Raw genomic sequence first — 16,268 nt, 5'->3', positions numbered from 1 at the left:
TCACTACCCTGAGATCATGACCTGAGCTGAAATCAAGACTTGGCTGCCCAACTGACTGAGCCACCCAGGCGCCTGTTGAATTTATAGTAATTTAAAAGTTCAGTCCATTTGGGCTAAATATAAACTTCAAAGGACCCAGTTTTGCTGAAACCTAGCCCTGATGATGGAGAATAAGCAGCGGCAAAGTAAACCTCAGGCTACAGAATGATGCTTTCAAATTCTGGACACTTGGCTATTTTAAGGGGCGGTTAACGAAACAAAGCACAGTGCCCAGGTGCCCTATCCCAACTCCCGCCACTAAGGAGGCCTCACTTAGGACCCATAGAGCTTTACGATCGATACGGGGATTTTTGCAGCCTAATAGGATTAACATCCATTTTGTTATTGTTGAGTAACATAAATTCTGGCGGATGGAATGTTGTTTGGAAAAGAGACACTTACTCTTTAGCAAAAACCTCAACACATTTTGATGATGATGAAAGGAAATTATTACAAAAAGCGTTTAATTAAAGAAGGTCACCTAGTAAAACAAATTGTAGTCACCTGATGTTAAGTTCCTGATAAGCACTCAGTTTTTTTTCTTTGTAATTTTTTTTTTTTTTAAGATTTTATTTATTTGACAGAGATAGAGACAGCCAGCGAGAGAGGGAACACAAGCAGGGGGAGTGGGAGAGGAAGAAGCAGGCTCCCAGCGGAGGAGCCTGATGTGGGGCTCGATCCCATAACGCTGGGATCACGCCCTGAGCCTAAGGCAGACGCTTAACGACTGCGCCACCCAGGCGCCCCTCTTTGTAATTTCTATTATTGCTTTTGGGTTTAGATATATCTTCAGCCTATGATATATAATAGAAGTATTCACTTATATTTTCTGTAAGTTCACTTATGACTTCATATTTAAATTTTTAATTTTTAAATCCATCTGCTATGTGCTTTCTTATGTGGCATATGAGACTTGAACTTCTTATAAATGGTCCATTGTACCAATAACCTATATCTTCTCTCTGCTGAGCTGGAAGATCACTTTTATCACATAATCAGTTTTTATTTTGAGGTAGACCACATATTGCAGATTGCTCTTATATTCCCTTATCCTAACACTCTGTTACTGAGTCAGTACCAATCTAGTTTCATTCAAGCCCAGTATCTGGTGATCATTTTTAATCAGAAATGATAAGCACTACTTTTATTTTATCTCAAGTCTTCTCAAAATAAGCTAGTTTTCAGGTTTTGAATATAAGGTATTAGTGGGGGACTCCTGGGTGGGTCAATCAGTTAAGCATCTGCCCTCGGCTCAGGTCATGGTCCCAGGGTCCTGGGATGGAGCCCCCCTGCATTGGGCTCCCTGCTCAGCGGGAAGCCTGCTTCTCCCTCTCCCACTCACCCTGCTCGTGCTCTCTCTCTCTGACTAATAAATAAATAAAATCTTAAAAAAAACCAATAAGGTACTAGTGGTTAGAATGCTAGCAATCATGTTAATTTAGGAGACGTGAGACTTGATATTATGGTACATTTGCTGATTAAACATGTTGAGTATTCACTTTGTGATTATGGATTTTCTAGTAATTAGTCCTTGGAACACTATAACCAAAAGTCACAAAATATTTTTGTAATTAGTATTTATGTGTCACATAAGCTCATGAGCCAGGAATGGATGGTAAAAGATTTTTTTAAAAAGTGCTTTGAGGGGTGCCTGGCTGGTTCAGTAAGTAGAGCATGGGACTCTTGATCTTGGGGTGGTGAATTCACACCCCATGTTGGGCATAGAGCTTTAAAAAAAAACTGGGGGGAGAGGGTGGCTTAGTCAGTTGAGCACCTGACTCTTGATTTCGGCTCAGGTCATGATCTCAGAGTGGAGATACTGAGTCCTGCATTGGGCTCCCCGCTGTGCTTGGAGCTGGCTTGGGATTCTCTCTTTCCTTCTCCCTCTTCCCCCCCCTCCCCACCTCATGCATGCACATGCTCTCTCTGTCTCTCTCTTAAAAAGAAAGGGGGGGAAGTACTGGGGGGAAATTATGTAAGTCATCAACAAAGTAAAGAATCCCATGTGTTTAGGTTCCTAGATTTTATCTGCGATAAACGGCACACAAGAACGAAAAAATCCTGCCTCTGTTTTAAAGTGGTAAAATTACACACGAGCTGTTTTGTCTCGTTCCCTTTTTTTTTTTTTTAAAGATTTTATTTATTTATTTGACAGAGAGACAGGCAACGAGAGAGGAAACACAAGTAGGGGCAGTGGGAGAGGAAGAAGCAGGCTCCCAGCGGAGGAGTCTGATGTGGGGCTTGATCCCAGAATGCTGGGATCACGCCCTGAGCTGAAGGCAGACGCTTAAGGACTGAGCCACCCAGGCGCCCCTGTCTCGTTCCTTTTTGATGTAATTATTTATTCAAAGATGGAACTTGATGGGAATAGTTTAAAATGTCACATTATCTGATAAATGTCAGTCCACACTTCTTAATAGTCTCATTGCTTTCTTTGTTGTTGTTGTTGTTTGTTTGTTGTTGTTGTTGTTGTTGTTTAAGTCAGCTCCACGCCCACCATGGAGCCCAATGCAGGACCTGAACTCACGACGGACTGAGCCACCCAGGCACCCCTCATCGCTTTCTAAAAAATACATTTAAAACCAATCAGAGAGACGTTTCTTGCAAAAAAAAGTAAATAGGTTTACCACAGGCCCACTGAACCATATCTACTTTTTTGCTTTCTCTAACTTAGTTCCTTATGGGAAATCTAGATTAAGTTACCAAAGTTATAAGCTTATTTCTTGATTATGTTTGTAGTGTGTGGTTACGAGGATTTTAACTAAAGGCATTTCCCATTGCTTCAGGCTTCTGGGCGGGCAGTTGATGCCCCCCCCCCCCCCCCCCCCGANGTGCTGACCCAGGCCCACAGGAGAGACACACTTGCACGGAGTCTTGCTTCCCTGGGATGTTTGTGGGTGATCAAGCCTTGCCGCTTTTCCTTTCTGTGTATGTTCATTCCGGAGGTTTTACCTGGATAGACCCGGAAAAGATACACCTGCCCATCGTCTGATCGTCCAGGCAGATGTTGTGGCACGAGAAGGCCCAAACCCTGGAGTGTGGGTGGAGGAGTTTGGACAGCCACAGGGGGTGGAGGCCCCAAGCGAGGGCAGAGAGTCTCCTCTTCTCTCATTTATGACTGGATTCCTTTGTCTTCTTTTTGCTTTAGCAGATTTATTCTTTTACCTTCTTATTAATTTATTTTGGCAGAATTAGGAAAACTATGTGCATGTATGTCTCAACGACATGTCTTATTTTTTAGGCAAACTCAGACTGTCACAGTGAACCCAATTAGGAGGAGGTCGTCTTCAAGGGTGTCCCTGGTAAGAAAGAAGGAAAAATATCATTGCTTTTTTCTTATACTGATGTCATCTTCCTTAATTAAAGATGCTTTTGATAGTATTAATTTTTAGTTTGGACCACAAAAGTGTGCTGGTATTTCAATTGTTTTTAACCAAAGATATGACAATTTTCCATGGGCTGACCCTAATATTTATGTAATTTTTATTTTATTATAAGTATTTAAATATTAGGTCCAACCTAATATTAAAATTTTTTACTATTAGTGAAGAGCAATTAGAAGTTAGTAGTTATTTAAAATGCTAGCTAATTTTGCCTGGTAAGATTAAATACACTACATAAAAGCTTTTTATATTCATTCACATGTTTGCATAAGGACTCAGGAAACTTTGTCTATTCCTTCTTGCTCTTAACTTTTTGGATACAGCTTGTTTTCTTGTGATCTCTGATGTCTGATATCAGTGCGTAGGCCTTGGCATTATCATTCTGGGAGACACTGAAAGTGACAGATATGATAAGAGCTGTAGGGGCTTCATGTATATTTAACTTCCTTAGAAGTTTTTTAATGGACAGAAAGAAACCAGCAGAGACTTACTTTACATATATTACATAGACAGCAATATGTTTTAACCCTGTTTCCAACTTTCCATTCCTTAGCCCAAGCCCCAGCCCTATGTGATGCCTCCCCCACCCCAGCTGCATTATAATGGACATTATACAGAACCATACACTTCCTCCCAAGGTAAAGTACACTATTTCTGAAATGTTGTATAAAATTATTACTATTTGAATAAATCTGTGAAGACTTGGAGATCTTGGAGCCAGGATAGTTTTTGGCTGACGTTATAACCAAATCATTTCCATGATTATAGCCATCCTGGATTCACGGAAGCAGCAGCCATTAGATTCAATTTCTTGAAAATGTGTAGCAATATTTAGTATCAAATTCTGATGCTCAAATGATCCCAAGTTTGGTGCTTGGGAGCCCCTTTCAGCCAACTCCTTTGTCCTGCTGACACTCCCCCATTGGCCTTTGAGCGTTTCCTCACTTGCCAGCACAAGATATCCCAGGCTCATTTTGGGTTTTGTTTTTGTTTTTTTTTCCTGCCTGAGAGCTTCCCAGTGTAAAGGTTTAAACATTTAATTTTTATTTATTTTAATTTCTCACTCAGTTAGTGTAGAGAGCTGTGTTTAAGACAGTGCCTCCCAAGCCAAACCTCAAGCATTCACTCAGCAGACATTCACTCTCTCCTCTGTGCACAAGGCCCTACTACAGAGGCCCGGGAGATTTAATGCAGAGAAGTAGTTCCACATCTTCAGAAGCTTAGAGTCTACTAGTGGGGGATAAGACTAGCACACAAATAACTGAAGCCCAAAGAGAGCATGATTGTTTTGAGGAGAGAGAGCAGTTCCATGACGAAAGACTCTCATTTTGTTGGGGAGACTGAGAAGGGCTTTCTGGAAAGACGGCAGCTAGAGAGAGAGAGGTGGGCAGTTGATGGGGATTGCCGCCCCTGGTTTTGGGGGACAGTGAATGCCATGGCACAGACTGAGGAAGGGGCCCTGGGGAGGGGAGTAGTATGGTTGGACTTCATGTAAGGAACTGGGAGAAGCCGCGTGTGAAGGGACCAGAGGTGGTTTGTGACTGTTGTGGGTGCGGGACCTTCGGTGCACAGATGAGAATTTCCACGCAGTGAGGTAGGCAGGTGAGCAGTAGGGGAGCGGTGCTGCAGGGTGTGGACTCCCAGTGGGCGCACCTCGGGGTGGGGTGTGTTCTCCCTTCCTCACTGCGGACCCTTTGTGCCCGCCCTTGTGTGCTTCTGCACCCCCAGCCCCACCCACCGCTGGCTAAAGGCTCTTCTCTCTGCCTTGTTAGTCTGCAGATAGCCTAATACTTCTCCCTCCCCGCTCTCTTCAACTATGGTTTGAGTTCATTTTCCCTTCCCTTTTCCACCTGCTGCTTCTGAGAGTAGTGCCCGTGTGGGTGGTTACCCGTTTACTCCTTCCGACTTCGCTGCCCCAGCTGCCCTCTCCGTCCCTAGTGCCTCCCATATCCTCCTCACTGGCAAACTGAGCTTTCGCTCCTCTTGAAAAACCTCTTGTCGGTGCGCTGGATCTCTCTCCACTTGCGCTCTCGGTGGTGTTCGCTGTTTGGGAGGGTCTGCCTGGGTGGCCTTCCCTCCCTGTGCAGGCTCCCACAGCAGTCCCGTCCACATTTCAGATTTCGGCAGGGGTGACTGTCACATCTGTACTTCCCATCTGTCATCGCTCCCCGCTGCAGCCCGCATCTCCCATCTGTCCCACGGGTGATGCCCCGAAAGCCCTCAGCGGGGGACCTGGCTTATGGTATTAGCTATTACAGTTTGCTGAAAATGAAAATGGTAAATTGGAGCTCATCACTCTGCTCCACAAGCCCGTCCCTCCCCCTCATCCTTATTTCGTCTTTGCGATGACATCACTCTCCTGGTTACTTGGATTCCAAACTGCATATAATTTTGCTTTTCTTTCCTTTTTATTTTTTTCCCCTCGGCACCCGGTCTGTCACACACATTCTTGCCTCTAACTCCGTATAATATCTCTTCCGTCTCCCTGTCCCTCTGCTCCTGGTTCAGTCCAGCCTCACTCGACTAGTGGGTGCTCCACACAAGAGGACATCTTCCACCTGATACAGGGGTGCCAGGCTCTTCTCAGTTCCCCAATGTTTGCCTGGTGTCCTGGCGCTCCTTTTCCAGTCTTATTTCCCACTGTTCTCTTACTCATCTCCCAACTACCCGACACCACAGCCAAACTGAGGATGCCCTCCAGAAGTGGTCTCCTGGTCTGGCCCGTGCTGCCCTGTCACCCAGAATGCCCTCCGTCCTTAGAGGACGCCATTGTGCACTCTCCTGCCTGCGTGCTTCCGTCCCGTCGGGTAGGCTGGACTGTGCTGGGGAAAGCTCAGAGGCTTATGCAGTAAAGGTGACTTCTTGCTCAGGTTACCTGGCTACCCTGCACCGGCAGGAGGGCTCTGCTCCATGTCCACCTGCCTCAGGCCTTCTGGCTGGAGGAGCCTCTTCCATCTGGAATGTTGGTCAGGGTAGCGGTGGGGAGGGAGCATGGAAACTGGCTCTCAACCCTCTGCTCTCTTTCCCTTGATCGCTGCTAGTCATGTGACCATGGCTGACAGACACCCATGAAGATGGGTGATCCCACGCACAGTGGCTGCTGCTGGAAGCTGGACATGCCCTCCCCACCACCACAGGACGCTTGAATGCTGTGTCCTCCGTGAGGTTGTTCTTGATTCTCCCCTCCCCGTGCCCATCCACCCAGCCCAAGCTGGAAGATATCCTTCCGTCCTCCTGCATGGACCCCTGTCACACTTCATCTCACAGTGTAACGTGTCCTTGAATTGTGGTTGTTGTATACATCTCTTCCCTCCCCTTACTCACCTGGATTCCAATCATCTTTCCCCCCATTGGTTCTCAACAGTCTTTTACATACATGGGCTCACAAAGGGATGGTTTGTGGGGTGTAGGGAGGAGCCCGCAGGCAGGGAGGCCAGGAGGGGCAGGAACTGTGCCTGTGCAGACAGGCTGGAGTCAGGACCTGAGCTGAGGCAGCAGTGAGAAAGGGGAACTCCGGGGGCTCAGAGGAGGCAGAGCATTCCAGGTGTGGAAGCAGCACAGGGACCGGGAAGCTTTGGTGTCAGCGGGAAGAATCCAGTGACACATCCGAGGCCCGTTTCTTCCTGGCTTGCGAGCCACCTGAGTACGGTCCACATACTAGATGGTGATAACTTCACTTTGATAATACTAGTCACTTAAACCATTCCACGGCTCTTGAATCCCAGAAAGAATACTTTTGAAAGGCCGCTGTTCTCTGAAGGACCTGACTGCTGCTCTTTGAAGTGTCAGAAATCACCCTCAGTAGTGATGGTGTTTCCGGTGAGCTACAGATTGCACAGAAGAAACATGCCTCCTCGCAGCCCCACCAGGCACACACACAGCCGCTGTAGGTTGGACAGCACTCCCGATTCCGCTGCCTGTGGATCCGCATCCCACTGGAGTGTGTGGGGGCAGAGTGGGGGTGAGGGGCAGCTGTGAATGACGTCTGGCCCCTGGTGAGGTATGCAGCAGCTGGTGATATTGTTGGACCTGGAGAAGTAGAGCCTGTGAATTGTCTTCACTCTAGAAGAGCCTATACAGAAAACACAGAATTCCACTTAAGGAGGTTTTTACAGACGGTTGGTGCTTGAACTAGCTCAGCATCAGCGAGTCCCACATCCCCACCAGTGGGAGAGAGCAGGCAGTGGTCCAATGCCTTGAACAGTGTCTCTGCCTCCAGCTACCCAGAGTTCCAGAAAGTCTGTTTCAATTCTAGCAAGACATGTTTTTGATTTAAAGAAAAAGACAATATTTTATAATTTGTACTCTTAATATTGGATTTAGATTTGGTTACTCTTTACTGGGGGCCAAATCCTGAATACCACCCTTAGGGTAGGCAAGCCGTCACCATTCTATAGATGAGGATGCCGGGACTCCAGGAAATGATATGCCCGCAGGCATCAGGGAGCCTGCGTAAAGCCAAGTTATTTCTGCATAGATTTTTGTAAGCTACACTGAAAGTGTCATCAGCATTCAGGGCCTATCAGTATTTGCTTAGAGTAATTAGTCCAATTTATACATCTTAAAATCTCATTTTAAAATACATTTTAAATGTGTTTGTTTCCCAGATAACCTCTTTGCAACCAACCAGAATGGATACTATTGTCACTCTCTGACGAGTTTGGATCGAGCCCAGATTGACCTCAATGGCCGGATCCGAAACGGCAGTGTATACAGTGCACACAGCACTAACTCCCTAAACAACCCGCAGCCCTACCTGCAGCCGTCCCCCATGTCCTCTAACCCGAGCATCACCGGGAGTGACGTTATGAGGCCCGACTACGTGCCGTCCCACCGGCACAGCGCCCTGATCCCCCCGTCCTACCGCCCGACCCCAGATTACGAGACCGTGATGAAGCAGCTCAACAGAGGAATGGTGCACGCCGAAAGGCAGAGCCACTCGCTGCGCAACCTCAACATCGGCAACTCCTATGCCTATAGCAGGCCCGACGCGCTGGTCTACAGCCAGCCGGAAATTCGGGAGCACGCCCACTTCGCCTCCCCGCAGTCGGCCCACTACCCGTTCAGCCTCAACTACAGTTTCCACAGCCCGTCTCCGTACCCGCACCCCGCCGAGCGGCGGCTGGTGGTGGGTGCCGTCAGCGTGCCCGAGCTGACCAACGTGCAGCTGCAGGCACAGGACTACCCGGCCCCCAACATCATGCGGACGCAGGTGTATCGCCCGCCCCCGCCCTACCCGCCCCCGCGGCCGGCCAACAGCACCCCGGACCTGTCCCGCCACCTGTACATAAGCAGCAGCAACCCCGACCTCATCACCCGGCGCGTGCACCACTCAGTACAGACGTTCCAGGAGGCCAGCCTGCCGGTGGCGCACTCCCTACAGGAGGTCAGCGAGCCGCTCACGGCCGCCCGGCGCGCGCACCTGCACAAGAGGAACAGCATCGAGGTGGCCGGGCTGGCGCACAGCCTCGAGGGCCTGAGGCTCAAGGAGCGCACGCTGTCCGCGTCGGCCGCCGACACGCTGCCCAGGCCCGTCTCGGCGGGCTCCCAGCCTGGTGGCTTCCCCGAAAGGGCCGAGCGGGACCCGGTGGACGAGCGGGGAGGCCTGGGCTACGGCCACAAGAAGTCTCTCTCCGACGCCACCATGCTGATCCACAGCAGCGAGGACGAGGAGGACCTGGAGGAGGAGATCGCCTCGTTGGCGGTGCCCCTTCCCCAGGCCCGCGCGCCCCGGGGCCGCCACTCCCCGGAGCCGCTGCCGGAACCCTCCCGCTGGCCCTGCGGCTCCACCCGCCGCGCCCGGCCCGGGCCTCCTCCACGGCCGCGAGCCTGCGCCCCCGCTCGGGGAGGCCCTCCGGCCTCGCCGAGAGGGGCTTCTCACGCCCTCTATGTCCGAGTCCGACCTCACCACGTCGGGGCGCTACCGAGCCAGGAGGGACTCCGTGAAGCAGCGGCCGGTGTCCGATCTCCTCTCGGGGAAGAAGAACGTGGTGGAAGGCCTTCCGCCGCTAGGGGTAAGCCTAGTGTGCGGCGGTGCCGAGATCGGGCGGCCGGCACCTGCGGAGCGCTGGCCCCTCCGTGCGTCTCCGCTTTGACTCTCGTGTCTGGCGGGTTTAGCTTTTGTTTCTTCGAGCCCTTCTCATCCCCCCTCCCGCCATTATTTCTATCATATTTGGAACACTTTGAGTTTGATTATCTGTGGAAATAAGGAGGATCGGTTAGAATTTTAGTGGTTTTGCTGGAATAAATTAAAGGAAGTGCTCTGTGGAATGGAAGGAAGGAAGGAAGGAAGGAAGGGAGGGAGGGAGGAAGGGAGGAAGGGAGGAAGGGAGGGAGGGAGGGTTTAGCAACGCAGCGGTAAGGAAAAGGAAGTTATGGTTTCGCCGGTTTGAGGTAAGATCGCTTAGCCGCCAATTAGAAACACCGTGTGCTGATGCAGCCATACGAAGAGGAGCGACCCCCGAGGGGAAGGTTGCTGCTGTCGGAGTGTGTGGGTGCAGCTTGAATTGCCTGGCCGTGATCTCTGAGGGCCGCAGAGGGATTCTGGGGTTGGAAAGGTGGCACTTTGTCAAGACAAAACACCTGAGAGCTCCAGGGCTCTTTAAGTGAACTGAGAGTCCAGCAGAGCCCCTTGGAGAAAATGCAGCTCTTTGATACTCAAGATGATAAATAACCATGCACTTCTTATTTGGGGCAAAATATAAAAGCATAACATCATCTCTAGCCGCCATTCCTGGAGCATTTACCACGTTCCCAGGCATGTCCAGCTTACAACAGGCCTATTGTTCCTTCAGAAGAGAAAACAGACTCTGAGATGTTAAGTAACTTTTCCAAGGTCACACAGCTAGTGGGTGCCTGAACTGGAATTTTAAACCCATGTTTATCTGTGCAACCTACTCTCTGATCTTCCACACTGTTCTGCATTGAGGTATATTGTATATAATATTTTATTAACTAGTTATTGCTTGTCTAAGCCTTGCTGTTTTCTATCTTTCCGCCTAAACTTTTTGAGTTCCCAAGCATTGGCCACGCGTTTGTGCCTTTGTGCCTTAAGTGCGGCCACTCTAAGTCATCTTGTTGCATTGCTCCGGTTTCTGGCTCCTTACTGCCCATGACTCCACCCTGAGCTCTGTCCTCTGATTGAGCAAAAGTGAGTAATCAGCCTATTCATTCTGTCTCCCAGTACTCCCAGTGCCCTAGCAGCTCGGACTCCTCTCCCATCTCTGATAGCCTGCATACTCAGACTTGAGGACCCATCACAAATATAATAACATCTTCATTAACTGGAAGAAAATTAATGCAATTTTACAGCGTGTATGAAATTGATCAGCAGAGGTAGACTGAAACCACTTACAGTAGTGCCGTGGATTTAAGTGGGTTTGCTTTTAACGAATTTGGGGTTTGAATTTTAAGTTTATTTTTAATTTTTCTTGGGATTACATTCTTACCTACATGAACAGTAAAGACCAGTGTCTCAGGTCCTCTGGAGTGGGAGGTGTGGACTCATGATCAATGATTCAGGGTGGGAACAGGGTGTGGATGTATCTCTGAAAGGTAATTCTACCTGAGTCTGCATGCCTAGCGCATGGAGCCTGATGTAGGGCTCGATCTCCCCACCCTAAGATCATGACCTGAGCCAAAATCAAGAGTCAGATGCTTAACTGACTGAGCCACCCAAGTGCCCCAGAACTATCCATCATTTTTATGCGTGACCGAAGTCTTTTCCCCAGACGATACTTGCTTTGAGTATAGTCCACTATTCAAGCATATTGTCCCTGTACCTTTTGAATGGGATATGGCAAGATGCCCTAAATCTGAGGCTTTTGATCAGTTTGGTTCTCTAAAAATACAAATTTTCTCCCTCGCTGACTTAAGACCCACGGTATTAGTACAGTTTTATGATTAGAGTATGCTCTTGCTCCCCTTCTTTGGCATAATGGATTCTCCTTGCTTGAAGAAGGTGTATGGCGGCTGTGGCTTGGGGGAGAGGTCTAGGGCCAAAGAGTGGAAGAACTTGGGTCTGAGGCTAGACCCTCCCATGTATTAGTTCTCCGCCCCATGGGCTGGACCTGCAGCACCAGAACCTCATCTCCGTCTGTAGCAGAGGGGACTGTCACCTCTGCTCTGCCTGCTATGTTAAGTCCCACAGAAGGTTGGGCATGAAAAATGCTTTGTAAATTCTATGATGGGGCATAGCTGACTTTAAGGAAGGGTTTTTCTTTTTTGACAATGATTACCATTTATAACGAGGCAACTGTGCGACCTTGGGCAATCTGTCCCATCTCTCTGACTCCACTTTCTCATTTGTAATGGAAGCTGACCCCGGAGAGTTGTTGCAGGATAAGTGAGGTCCTGGCTTATAAAAAATGCTGGGGTGAAGTTAGCTGATGACTGTGAGATTGCATCATACTGACTTCCCAAGAACTGAAGAGCTCAACCCCTGCTAAGCCCCTGGGACTCCTCATAGGAACATGGGGTTGCCATGACCTTCACTGTTAGAACAGAAAAACTGAGTTCATATAGTAATGTGAATTAAGGTTATGGGAGTTTAGTATTAAAAACAGTGAACCACATTGCAGACAAGCAGAAACATTTAGAGTTCTCCACCCTTCTCCACCTCCAGTGACTTGATTGTTATCTGAAAAAGAGTGGGCTGATTGGAGTGCTCTTACAGCAAGGTCTGATTTCCCGACTGTACCCTCTTAGTCCTGGCTGGTGGTTCTCACATAAATTACCGTGGGGCGGTGCCCTGCAGACCACGTGTTTGTACTCTAAGGGCAGTGCTGGTTCTGATGCTTCGCGTCTGTCTTCACATACTGGCTTTAGACCCCGATCTCTCAGCCAATCAGTTCCCTCCAGCATATGGCGCGGCGGGCCCTCCTGGCTGCGTTCTCCAGCAGAACAGACCTGGAGCCGCCTTGTCCTGGTGGGCGAGAGCCGGCTTGAGTTTTCAGGAGTCTTGTGAGCCATTTGATGTCACATTGGCAGCTTGAAATCAGCCATGGTGGGAGTATTCGCACCATGGAGACTGGCCAACTTTGCACATCAGACACCCCCCCCACCCACCACCAGTTGTTAAAGGGCAGCGTGCCGGGGCTTTCTGCCCAAGTCAAAATCATGACACTTTAGCCTAGGCCGCAGCCTTTTAGCCTCTCCCTCCCAGGTGGTAGAGCTGGAGTAAAGCTGATTGCATTTGTGAGACGGAACTGAGAAAACCATTGTCAAACAAGGGCTACTACTGTCGTGACTGTGGTTTCCGAGGAGGTGGAGTGTCTGAGGGGACTTCGCCTTCTAGGACTCGGCTGCCGAGAAAGCAAGATCATTACTTCCAAAGTCACGTTAGGAGACGCACATTTTCAGGAGACTGATAACCTGTCCTTTACCCTATCTTCCTGGTGTCACGGTGGAGATTTCAGTCCTGTTGTCTGTTCCTGGTTAAAAATGTGGCAGGTTCTGAGGTGTGGTGGTCCAACCCAGGTCACCCCCGTCTGCAACAGAATGTAGGATAGACTAGAGAGAGCGACCACAGAAAACATTTAATTTTTTCAGAATGGTTTGAAGAACTAGTTTATATCTTTAAAAAATTACAAAAGCCTATTGCAATCATGTGACTGCATTTAAAACCCTTTTTGTGGACTGCCGCTGATTTGTGTGTGTGTGTCCTGTTTTGAGATTTGGGAGTTCTGTGAAGGAATGCTGTCTGCCTGGAGCCTCACCTCTCATTACAACAGAGACTTGAAACGAATTGCATTTCATAATCTTCTATCTGCAAGACTTATCAGGGCTTTGGCCTTGAAAAGAATGTCTTCCTCCCAATGTTTGTTAAACAAACGTGTGTGTGGAGTGTAATCTCTCCTGTGGTGGTTGGTGAAGAACACTCCTTCCGTTTGTTTCCAGTCCTCAGTCCACTGAAATTTCTCAAGGGGGTTGTATTTGTGTATATTTCATATATACATATAAATATTTTTATAGGGAATGAAAAAGAGCCGGGTAGATGCAAAAAAAATTGGTCCTCTCAAATTGGCTGCCCTAAACGGACTCTCTCTGTCTCGACTGCCTCTGCCTGATGAAGGAAAGGAAGTGCCGGCCAGAGCCACCAATGACGAGAGGGTACGTACTAGACGTATGGACCGAGTGGTATGCTTTCTCGGGGACGGTCCGTAAAATGCTATAAGAATGCTGCCTTCAGATTTTTAGTGAATTTGCTAATATGTCTAATTATCATAAATGAGCGTTAAGGCATTTTATCATCTGGATGTCAAAATTAGGGCAAATCTAATATGTTAATAGACAATTTTAGAGTAAATGTTAATTTTTTGTTTGTTTGTTCCTGAATGTGCTTTACCTTCTTCTGGCCATCTGCCGCAGTCTTGATTTTTGATGACTTTAAATTAGGGGAATTCTACAAGTCCATATGAATACACATGGGAAAGAGAGCACACTTTGACTGCTTTCATTGTATTGAAAATTTATTTCAGGAGTAAACAGTTACTGAATTTTTCATGACTTTCTTTGTGACCAAGATATATTTGCTGTGAAGTTTTATTATATCTCAATCAGACAGGCATGAATTAATGCTAAGTAAAAATTAATTTGCTTACAACGGGATCCTGGAGATAGTGTTGATATTTACTACTTTTCTCAGTTTTTGCATATCATAGATTAGAAAATTGAAGCATTTTTTATAGAGATTGAAATTGATTCGCCTACTCTAGGGTTTGCTATTCTCCAGGAGAACTTTCTCTTCCTTAGGAGTCACAAAATTGACCATAGATTTAGAGAAAATGAGTTCAAATTATTGTCGGCCAGTTTTCACCTTTAAACAGAACTCTGCATTCTGCTTCTCACCAACAAGGTGATTTTTCTTTGTTATTTTAGCTCTTATTGTTACGGCTTGTTAAAAACTTAGCTTTCGTTTCATCTAGAGTTGTCAATACTAGATAATGCAAAACTTGAAGCAGAAAACAAGATTTGAAATGTGCCATCAGAATGCAGCTTGGACATGTGACGATACTCATATCATTCCACCTGTCCCATTTTACAGTGTAGAATTCTGGAACAGCGGTTAGAACAGGGAATGGTATTCACAGAATATGAAAAAATTCTTAAAAAACGGCTAGTTGATGGGGAGTGCTCAACAGCACGACTCCCTGAAAACGCAGAAAGAAATCGATTCCAAGATGTCCTTCCCTACGACGATGCCAGAGTGGAGCTGGTCCCAACTAAAGAAAACAATACTGGTTACATCAACGCGTCACATATTAAGGTGAGAGGAGCGGGCGGGGTCGCAACGGCTGTGAAGTTGCGAGTTCAGTTACAAGAATGGTAAGAGCTGTATTCATGTCTGTATTCTAAAAACAGCCTAGTTGGAGCCATTGTGACAAATTGTGTTTTAAACCGGAAAATCCATACACCCCAGCTGGGTAGGAAGTGTTTACCAACAGAGCCAAAGCTGCGTTCCCCTCCCTCGGGCTAAGCCCCTCTGCCGCCAACACTGTGGCCAGGACTCAGGGAGTATTCTTTGGCCTGACCTTAGGACTTCTAAATCTGAAGATCTCTTTCTGGCTCATAATTCTCTCCATTGCGGCAGAATTGCTAGTTTCCTGTTATCACATTCCTGCATTGATTCTTACATGACGAGGTGTCTGGGTTTGCTTGTTTATTTTAGAGAGAGAGCAGGGGAAGGGCAGAGGAAGAGGGAGAGAGTCTCGAGCAGAGCCCGACACAGGGCTCCATCTCACAACCCTGAGACCCTGCCCTGAGCCAAAACCAAGAGTTGGTCACTTAGGCTGACTGAGCCACCCAGGCGCCCCTCATCTGGGTTTTTTAATGGTGTTCGCCAAAGCTTTTCCTTACCATGGTGATGCCTGTTCTTTTTGCTTTTTCCCTGTGATCACTTTTCACCATCGTTTTGTTGTTTGGAGAAGCAGTGCCACTTTTCCTCTGGAGACCGTGGAACGCCCTTTACCTGGGGTAACGTCATACCCAGGAAGACGGGAAAAGGGATAATGANCCCCCCCCCCCCCCCCCCCCGGGAGGTGCGGAAAGCAGGCTCTCTCTTTGGCAGCGTGTACCCTTTGTTTGTGCTGGCTGGAGATCCGGTGCTTTTATTTTGGGAGGGAGAAGCTTCCTTATTGGGAGTGAATGAGGACGTATCCATGGCCAGGAGTTTTTCTTCTTTCCCACATTTTATTTCATGTGCAAGTGATATTTAGTGAGGGCAGGTTCACGCTTGAGGCTTTCAGGGACCTGGCTGTCGGTGCCCTTGGCCGTCCTGGGGAATCTGTGTTGCACTTTATCATATGGGTGTAGTTTATTTAAAATCTGAGCGTTTCTGTGGAGTCACTCCTCCAGTCTCTCATGACGGGATGGATGAGAACTGGATCAAGCCGCAGGCCTATGTGGGTGTTACAGAATCTCAGGTCGTCAGCTGCAGGCGGCCGCTGAGCCTCAGGACTCCTGATCGGCCACTTAACCAGCGCGGGGTCTCCCTGCGCGTCCCTCCGAGTAAAGCACTGACCCCTCCGCCTCGGCCATCCACAGACCCCCCCCTTGTTCGCCGTGGTCACTGCTAGCACCCCCCGGGGCACGGCCACTGAATGAGCCCGCCGTCAGTGAGGGGATGCAGCCCACACTCCAGCCCGCAGCCTTGACCGCCGGTCGGCGCGGAGGGTCACGGGGCCTTGGGAGGCAGCCGCTGTGGTCACGCCTGTCGGCGGGCGCGGGCTCCCCCCAGGTCTCTGCCGACAGGTCCAGCCGGGCGCTCTTACCTTAGCCTGTTCTCAAGGAGGTGCGGTCTCGGGTGGAAACTTAGTATCATGCAGGGTGCTCTGGACTCAGAAGTTC

At 48.4% G+C, this 16,268-nt stretch overlaps 1 protein-coding gene across 1 annotated transcript in view; it reads left to right on the top strand.

Moving 5' to 3' along the window:
• Nucleotides 1-16,268, top strand: part of PTPN21 (protein tyrosine phosphatase non-receptor type 21) — a 72,745-nt gene that overhangs the window by 53,038 nt on the left and 3,439 nt on the right. The window contains 6 exon segments of the mRNA XM_034642403.1: nucleotides 3,281-3,341; nucleotides 3,976-4,060; nucleotides 8,030-9,213; nucleotides 9,215-9,436; nucleotides 13,395-13,532; nucleotides 14,467-14,688. Coding sequence (XP_034498294.1) covers nucleotides 3,281-3,341; nucleotides 3,976-4,060; nucleotides 8,030-9,213; nucleotides 9,215-9,436; nucleotides 13,395-13,532; nucleotides 14,467-14,688 — 1,912 coding nt within the window.

This window comes from Ailuropoda melanoleuca, chromosome 14, assembly GCF_002007445.2.
Source record: "Ailuropoda melanoleuca isolate Jingjing chromosome 14, ASM200744v2, whole genome shotgun sequence".
Taxonomy (NCBI): Eukaryota; Metazoa; Chordata; class Mammalia; order Carnivora; family Ursidae; genus Ailuropoda; species Ailuropoda melanoleuca.
The sequence above is the reverse complement of the archived record's forward strand: the minus strand, read 5'-3'. Positions and strand labels throughout refer to the sequence as shown.